The sequence below is a fragment of the Camelus bactrianus genome, chromosome 4 (genome assembly GCF_048773025.1).
Source record: "Camelus bactrianus isolate YW-2024 breed Bactrian camel chromosome 4, ASM4877302v1, whole genome shotgun sequence".
Classification (NCBI taxonomy): domain Eukaryota; kingdom Metazoa; phylum Chordata; class Mammalia; order Artiodactyla; family Camelidae; genus Camelus; species Camelus bactrianus.
Window position 1 is genome coordinate 56,598,191 of NC_133542.1, and position 9,715 is coordinate 56,607,905.

The 9,715-nt window shown below is 40.2% G+C and overlaps 1 protein-coding gene across 1 annotated transcript in view; it reads right to left on the minus strand.

The window, feature by feature from the left end:
• Nucleotides 1-9,016, minus strand: part of PTPN3 (protein tyrosine phosphatase non-receptor type 3) — a 131,211-nt gene extending 122,195 nt beyond the window's left edge. The window contains exon 1 of the mRNA XM_074361967.1: nt 8,860-9,016. Within this exon, the coding sequence (XP_074218068.1) occupies nt 8,860-8,908 (49 nt within the window). The 5' untranslated portion in view covers nt 8,909-9,016. The remainder of the gene's footprint in view (nt 1-8,859) is intronic.
• Between the last annotated feature and the right edge of the window lie 699 nt (nt 9,017-9,715).

Here is a 9,715-nt window from a genome sequence, read left to right on the forward strand (position 1 = left end):
TCAGCCTCATGGAGAGAAAACAAGAGAATTTGCTCAATTGGCCTGTACATTCCATTCCTTATGGCTCTTGTGGTCATGGTGTTGGCATTGAAACAGGTGATCCAGGGGTCATCTTGAATTCTTCTACTCTCAGATTTAGGTTTGACTGTGGTAACTCCACCCCACACAGGACTTTAGGATGGACACACATGCACATCCACTTACACACGCACACACACAGCCGTCTTCTATAAGCCACTCCCCCAGCCCTCCTGAATCCTTGGTGGTGAGTATGAATGAGGTCCCTTCTTCTCCCAATCCCTTGATCTGTTGACATTTAGTGCCCTAGAATGTCATTCCTTTCAGTGGACAATCCTACTTATTTCGATGATATTAACAGCTACCGTAACTGAAAGCCTGAAGTGTGCCTGCCAGGTGTTTTGCTGTTACGACTTCACAAACATCAGTCCCCAGAATGAACCTGTGAGGTAGGTACCTAAGAAGTAGGGACCATTATTCCTATTTTACAGCTAGAGCTTCTGAAGTTCAAATATGTTATGGAGTTTGCTGGAGAGCCCTAGTATTTAAGTGAAAAATCTGAGATTTTAACCCAGGTTCATCTAACTCCAAAGCCCATGCTCAGAATCTCTACCCTAAACTGCCTCCCTATGTAGGGGTATAAGCAAGAAGTTTATGATAATGGTAACTAAAAAAGTAAAAGGAAAATTGCATGACCACAATGCATAGAGTTTTGCAAAAAATGTGTCTGCCTGTGGACAAAGCACTGACAATATTTGCTGTGCAAAGGCAGTAGGATTAGGTGCGATTTTTTTCCTTGTAGGTAATTCCCTTTAGTGACAGTTGCTATAGCTTTTACAGTTTAAAAAAAGCTACCTTCCCCTACAAAATGACTACTCTCAGCCTTGCTCGATCATGGGAATCACCTTGAGCGGCTTTTAAAAGATACCCAATGCCTGGACTCCACCATAGAGGAAGTAAATCAGAATCTCTGGGGGTTGAGTCCAGGCAGTAGGATTTTAAGAGAGTCCTCCTACTGATTTTGTGTGCAAAAAAGATTGAGGAACAGCTTTGTGGAGAAGCTTCACCTCCTGCTTTCCTTCCAGAGAGTCTAGCTGCCCCGTTTGCTGTTACCCCATGCTAATTAACTCAGTCTAGCAATATGACTAGCAATGTGACTTTTTTCTCCCCAGTCCTTTCTGCAAATGGGCACTGAGAAGAATCTTTGGGGGATGGAAATATTATGTATCTTGATTGTGGTGATGGTTATGTTGGGACTGTATGCATTTGCCAAAACTCATTAAATTGTACCCTTAAAATTGGTGAATTTTATTGCATGTAAATGATACTTCATTACGCCGGCTTTTAGAAAGGTATGAATATTGGAAAAGAAGAAATAAAGCATTATTATTCACAGATGATATGTTTGAACAGGAAGAAAATCTAGTACAATCTATAGAGCACTAAGTAAGTAAATTTAGCAAGGGAGCTGAGTACGAGGTCAATGTACAAATTTGTACTTCTATATGCTAGCAACAAACATCCAGAAAATAAAAATTTCAAAACACCATTCACAATAACAACAGAAAGCACAAAGTATCTAGGAATAAATCTAATAAAAGATTTCGAAGACCAGCGTGATGACAACCATAAAACATTGCTGAGAGAAATTAAAGGAGAATAAAGTAAAGTGAGGGATAAACCATGATCATGGATTGGAAGGCACAATGTGGATAAGATACAACTTTCTCTTATGTTGATCTACAGATTTAATGCAAACTCAATAAAAACTCCAAGAAGTTTTTTTTAAAGTGGATATTGGCAGATTTATTTTAAAATTTGTATGGGATCAAAAAACCTAGAATGGCTAAGGCAACATTGTAGAAGATGAACAGAGATGAGGATTTTCAATACCAGATGTGAACTTACTGTGAAGCTACAGAAATCAAGACAGTGTGATACATGGACAAACAGACCAATGAAATAGAGTTCAGCAGCCCTCCCTCCACCCTTAATTTATGATGAATGTTATAGTGTGAGTCAATGGAGAAAGCATCAACTTTTCAGTAAATGGTGCTCGGTCAACTGGATATTCATAAAAAAATGAAAGAAAAAGAAGAAGAGAATGACCCTTCACACCATATACAAGCATTCATGATGGACCATAGATATAAATGTGGAAGATAAAATGATAATGATTCTAAAAGGAAACATGGCAGGATATCTTCATAATCTTGGGGTAAGCAAAAAAAATTTAAATAGGATACAAAAAGTATAAACCATAAGAGAAAAGCTTGATGAATTAACTTACTATGAACAATTCCATCCATCAAAAGGCACCATTAAGAGAGTGAGAAGGCAAGCCACAGACTGGTAGAGAACATTAGCAATACACATATATCTGTCAAAGCATTCACACCCAGCATATATAAAGAACTCTCGCAGATCAATAAGAAAAAGACATGCAGTCCAATTAAGAAAATAAGCTAAAGACTGTAATGATTGCTTCACAAAGGAGGATATCTGAATATTAGCATATGAAAGGGTGCTCAATATCACTATTTGCTAGGCTAATATAAATTAAAACCACATGATCCTCCATTTCCTCCCTACTCCCCCCACCCCCGCCCCAGTCATAATGCAATTAAAAGAACTAATAAATCTAATCCTGGCCAGGATATAGAGCAGTTGGAATTCTCATATACAGAGGGAGGGTACAGCCATTTTGGAAAACTAGTTGACAGCATTTACTAAAGTTAAACATAAGTAAATGTTGCCACTCGATATATACTCAAGACAAATAATGCCACTTGATATATACTCAAGACAAATGAGTATCTATGTTCATCAAAAGATATGTTATAAGAACATTCTTAGCCACATCATTTATTAGTCAAAATGGAAACAACCCAAATGTCCACTAACAAGAGTGAAAAAATAAATTGTGATATGTATGTATACTCCTATAATGGACTACTATACATCAATGAAAAAGGACAAACTACTGCTACACACAATAAGGAGAATGAATCTCATAGACATAAAGTTGAGCGAAAGAAGCCAGACACAGACAAGTACGTAACTGCTGATTTTATTTGTATGAGATTCAAAAGCAGTCAAAACAGATCTATAGTGCTGAAAGGCAGAATAATGATTATCTTTGGGGGCTACTAACAGGGAAGGGAGCCTTCTGCAGGGTTTGATCTAGGTGGTGATTTCAAGATACATACAAGTGTAAAAATTTACTGAGCTGTGCTGTTAATATTGGAAAATTTCTGTATACTACATGTAATGCCTAAAAACAAATCAATGTGCATGTCTGTGTGTGTCTGTGTGTGTGTGTTTATAACAATCTCTTCTCCCCCTTTTTTTCTTCCCCTCCTCTTCCCCTTCTTCTTTCTTACATGTGTGGATGTGTGTCTCTGGCGTCTATCTGAGGGTATTAATTATACCTATTTTAGCATCTTTTCATTTGATCAATTCCACTTCCTTATGAATTGATTCTCTTTCTTGGCATTGATGCTCTTGTTCTCTAGTACTGGCGATTATTTGGTGATTCTTGGCTGCCTTCTCTTTGACTTTAGAAATGTCTGGTAAGCTTATGATGGTGGTAGATATGGTCCAATCCCTGGCCCCCCATCACTGTGAGGGAGATGGGCTGTGTGCTGGTGGTGGTTTTCTGGTGTGGAGGTTCCTTCTCCTCCATCCCCTGAGTTTTCTAAGAATCTGAGTCCTCAGAATCGCACTCAGGGCCTCCACCTGGGAGAGATGCCGCCGTCTCTCTCTTGTCACAGGTGAAGGAGGAAGAAGGGCTGTCAGGTCTAGCTGCGTCTCGAAGTGGTTCTCAAGTTACGGTCTTTGAACTGGCAGCAGCAGCGTCACCTGGGAACGTATTAGAAATGCCAGTTCTCAGGCTCCATCCCAGACCAACTGAATAAGAAATCCCTTCTTTGAGGGTTATATGGCCAGAAGTCGTCTTGCTGGATCATATGGTAATTCCATTTTTAATTTTTTGAGGACATGCCAGGCTGTTTTCCGTAGTGGCTGCTCCATTTTACTTTCCCACCAATAGTGCACAAGGGTTCCAGTTGCTCCATATCATTGTCAACACTTGTTATTTTCTGTGGTTTTTTTTTAAACAATAGCCATCCTGATGGATGTGAAGTGGTATCCCACTGTGGTTTTGATTTTCATTTCCCTAATGATCAGTGATGTTGAGCATCTTTTCATGTGCTTCTTTACCAATCATATATCTTCTTTGGAGAAATAGCTATTCTAGTACTTGGTCCATTTTTGAATCAAGTTTTTTTTTTTTTTTTTTTTTTTTGTCCTTGAGTGTCAGTAGTTCTTTATATATTTGGGATATTAAGATATGTAATATCTTATCAGATATGTAATTTGCAAATATTTTCTCCCATTCTTTTGGTTGCCTTTTTACTGTTAATAGTGTCCTTTTAATGCACAAAAGCTTTTCATTTTGATGAAGTCCAATTTGTCTGTGTTTTCCTTTTGTTGCTTGTACCTTATCCAAGAAAATCAGTGCCAAATCCAGTCTCATGAAGCCTGATGTTTTCTTCTCCCTAGGCCATCTTGGTCTAGCCTCTAATAGCAGTTTCCAGTTGTCTGCTAGTTAAACAGAAATATCTAGCTTTCCTCCACCCTGTCTCTGTGATTAGCATCAATGTTTAAAATACGGTAATTTTGCTGTTAATACAGAATGCAGATACAGTACTCTCTGACGAAAGGCTAAGACAAGCTGGGGTAGATTCTGAACAACCTTGATCTTAACCCTGATCACACTGAAAGGGATCTGGGAAGAGGAGACTAGGCAGAGTCTTTGGAATCAAGAGCACCTCACTCAAAATCTGCCTGCCCATGTCACTGCTAGCTGGGTGGTTTTGGGTAAGTTCCGCCTCTTGGAGCTTCAGTTTTTATTTTAGTTTTTATCTTTAAAATGGGGACAATAATATCTACCTTGAGGTGTAGTTGTGAGAATGACAGATAATGTGTATAAGTGTCTGGCTCTTGGAAGCTGGGAGCTCTGATTATTAATTATGCTCTGAAGACTTGGTCGATCACCCACTTCATCTTCTCTACTTGACCTTTAGCCCGTGAGCACCTCCCAGGACCAGACTAGCACATCTTCATCCCTGGATCCCGACACTTGATCCTAAGCCTGGTCAATGGTAGGACCTCAGTAGGTGTTTGTTGAGTGAATAATTTGGAAGGTGAAAAAACCTTCTCTTGCAGCCGGCCTGAAAGCTACATCCTTGTCATGGTACACAGGTTTGAAGTTGTGAGTCTGAGGATGCGTGAGAAATGCATTCTTGCTCTTTGAATGCATTTTCCTTTTCCTCTTCCTTTTCCTTTTCCTCTCTCCTCTTCACTGCTACTGTTACTTGTTTGCTTTCCAAATGCAACTGATCCTGCAATCCAAGATGGAATTTTGGAGGTTTTGGTGGAAGTGAAAGCTAGGTACCCACATGTTCTGGTTTTAGTGCTGAAAATCGTGAGTCCAGGAAACTCCTCAGTCTTGGGGTTTCCCTCGGAACGAAAGTCAAGGGGAAGCTGACTGGCAGGTACACTGACTACAAGGCAGAGATCTTTTGAATTCCCAGCTTTATCAAAATTTGGTTTGATAGATTCTGTATGGTTCTGCTAGATTACGTTGCACTTGTTCCTTAGATGAGTATGGAGCAGATATTTTTGTTCTGGTTCCATTCAAATCTTTATTCTCTGCGTAAAGTAATCCCATTGGCAACTTTAAGGAAATTACAGTGTGTGGGATTTCTTGATGGGCTGAAGTGGCCAACATTGAGACTGAGGAAATAAATGTAATAATGTTGGATCGTAGCCCCTTTCCTAAGCCTATTTTTGGACTGCAGTTTGCTGTCATCAAAACCAAGTTTTCTTTCTAAGTGAAGTATATGCTCAAAGACAAGTCTTTATGAGTAATCATCAGAGAAAGGGGAAGCAGGTTAATTTTGCTTTGAGAGCTCTGTTGGGTGCCAGAGCTGGTAGAATGTGCAAAAATATTGGCCTGAACTGTGATAAAAATGGATTCTCAGAGAATTGTGGCTAATAATTTTCATCCCAGTTATATTTCTGACTTCAAATTTAGTGGAAGATGATTATGATTACTTAACTGAAACATGATCAGGCAGGTATTTTTATATCCTAGTACATTCTTTATGATCTCTCACTGAGCCAGCAGACTACACGTGTCTAGTTGCCATGAGTCCAGACCTTCCCTAGTGTTGGCAGCCCTCCACTCAAAACATCCAGTTGAAAACATAGATCTGAGCAAGTCATCCTCCTACTTAAAAATCCTCACTGGCTATTCCACTTCTCCCAGGATAAAGTCCACAGACATTCCAGGCTTATGTGAGCTGATCCTCCGTTGATCCTATAAGCTTGCTTCCTGGCTTTTTCACAGCCTTTTAAGAACCCTCCACTTAGTCACATAAAAAATTAACCATTTTAAACTAAACAAGTCAGTGGCATGTAGTACATTTACAACATTGTGCAACTGTCACTGTGATCTAGTTTCAGGACATTTTCATCACCCCACAAGGAAACACGGTACACATTAAGGAGTCACTCCCCTGTTGTCCTTCCCCCTATCCCCAGGCAACCACCAGTCTACTTTCTGTCTCCCTGGATTTATCTCTTCTGGATATTTGGTACATCTAGAGTCATTGTCTGGAATATTGGATGGAATCATATACTATATGACCTTTGTCTAGCTTTTTTTATATTATACAATATTTTTGAGGTTCATTTGCATGATGACAGTGCTATATTAGAAATTCATGCCTTTCTATGTTTGAATAATATTCTATTGTATGGATATACCACAATTTGTTTATGCATTCATCTGTTGATGGACATTTGGATTGTTTCCACCTTTGGCTGTTGCGATGAGTGCCAGCACCTATGTGTATTTGCTCGAGTATCTGTTGTCAGTTCTTTTGGGTATGTACCTAGGAGTAGAATTACTGGGTCATAAGGTAATTCTGTTTAATGTTTTGAAGAATTGCTAAAATGTTTTCTTCCCCTTTCTTTTTTGTTTCTGTAATACAATATATTCGAAAGAATTTGTATTGTAGTATAATTATAAGATACCTTTAATTATAACAGGCCGTATACATGTCTGGGAGCAAGGACTGTGTCTTATTCACCTGTCAATCTCCAGTACCTGGTACAGGGCTGCACAGAAATGTGCCCAATACATGTCTGTGGAATTGGATTGACTACAGAGGGATTCTATTCACTTTTATAGGGAGATGTGGTGTCATGTGGTAAGGGTTTGAACATGAGAGATGGGCTAAGTGGAGATGAGGGTGGGTGAGGTGAAGAAGACCCTCCCAACTCCTTTGGACAAAGGGACAGGAAGACCAGTGTGGCGGAACTGGTTGTCCATAGACCCGGCTTCTGTTGCTGGTTTGCCTTTAACTGACTCGTAATTCCCTTCTTTGTCAAATGAAAAGGCTGAATGTCTTAGTGATATTCGACCCCTCCACCTTTTTTGGTTTGTTTTAAGCAATGGAAACTCTTTTTTTCATATGAACTCACAGGTGGAATCCCGGTATGATTTGAGGGGAGCGAGTTGAGGGGAGAGGGCTGAGTGCAGAGCGGGGCACAGCCCAGAATGCAGGGTGCCCCCTATCCCTGCTGCCCCAAGACCTTGGCGGGACCCCAAGACTCCAAGGTCCTAGCACATTCAGTAGTTCTGAGAGATCACTGTTCTAGAAAGATTAAGGAAGCGTTAATGCACACAAGTACATAGAATTCTGCAAAAAACAATGTTTTCCAAGCAGTCAAGGGGAGCTTAAGGGTTCAGAGAGCAACTTCAGCAAGAAAAGAACAAAAGGTCTTGATGAAAAATTCTAGTGAAGGGGGGGGGTTAGGTTAAAAAGAGGGTTCCCCAACCTCCTTCTCACCTCCTCATACTTCACAAGAAAAGGTGTTGCAGGTTGACTTCCCAAACAGAATTGTCCAACATTGGCAGTCTCCTAACCAAATGGATTCCTGCCCCATGAGAGCATTTCCTCTGCAAACGTCCCACCTTGTACCACAGCTGAACATGTCACTGGGCAGGCCTGATCCGGTCATTACTTTCTGGGTTTCCTTTTCTTTCTTTCTCTCTCCTGGCAAAATGTCTTGAAAACATGACATTTATACTCCACCCTCATGTTATCTCTTCTCTCTGACTCTCTGCTTTTGGAATGGCCTTCAGCATGGGGAGGGTTAGCTGAGTGCCCCAGACCACTTCCTGGCACACCTATGGCATCGGCGGGCTGTGACCTGTTCCTCCCAGGGATCTCGCTGACGCTTGGCTTGCTTCGGTCTTGTTCAGTTTTTTATTTCCACCAAAGTTCATTTGTAGGCAAGCCTTCTGAAAATATACTGCCTGAACCTCAAAATCCCTTCTGTTTATCTGAGTTGAGGCACAGAAGTCATTCAGGCACTGAGACTGAAGATGGTTTATGCAGATGTCTGAATTAGCCCCCAAACCACACTGTTCTTATTGAGAACATCCCTACTTGCCATCAGAGAAATGCAGTTCAAGCAGCATAACTACAAACATTATTCACATTCCACTATTAACTCTCTTATTCTTTTTTTTTTTTTTTGAGGCTCTTCTGGCAATTCTACAACTTCTTTTAAAACAGAGTTTCTGGACAATGACGCCCCTTTTGGTAGGAGAGCCCTATTATAATAAAAGAAAGGAAATTCAGTTTCAATATCCCTCTGATTTTACTGGCTTAACAATTGCTTTCACTTCAAAATGGGCGTGAATGTAAACACTGCAATATTTTCACCATTTCTTTAAATGCTTTTTAAAAAAAGGCAACTTACAGTTTTCCGGCGTATGCCCGTGTGCCATTAATCCCTCCTGCTCCACCATGATGCTGGCAAGGCTTGAATGTCGTAATCCTTCCAATGGCACTTCAAAAGTGATTTAGAAAAGCTAAAATCTGTCTTGTAAACCCCAGAACTTGTCTCAAAAATCCTGCCTCGATCAGCTTCCAAAGTATAATGGAACATGATTATTTTCCTCTGGGGAAACCTGTGAAACAGGTCTTTGAGCCGCACTGAATGTGTCAGAGGTTTAACTGATTCTTTACCAGGTCTCTGCACGCTATAATAGTGCTAAGCACAGGACGTGTTTTACGGGAATAGTCACCCAGAGCTTAATTTGTTGTTGTGTCATAGAGACTATTTCCCAATGAAAATAAATCGGTTTTGTGCCCTGAGAATTTCTTCCTGATGTAGTGTGCTCTGCTGATTATTGAGAGTGCTGTCCTGACCAGTTAGCACTGATGTGACTCCAGGGAAAACTTCGTTGCTGTTCCTTGCCAGTTCTGGAAAAACATTTTGGTTGAGAAGAGGGATACTACAGAACTCTGGTCCTTGAGCTCAGTTACTTTTCTTTTGCTTCTTGGATCATGAGATGGGAGTGATCCACGTGCCCTTATTATAATCCATATAAAGTAACTTCACATGTGTTATCTCATTTTGTTTTCACAATGACATTATAAGGAGAGCAAGGAAGGTATCATTATGCCCATTTTACAGCTAAGAAAACTGAGTCCCAAATAGCCTTGCAAGTTACTCAAGGAACTACTGATAATAAGCGCCAAGCAAGGACTAGAAAGCAGTACTCTAGTTAGTAATTACCATCTTCCTTGGAGAGTAGCCAAGACTACTCTAT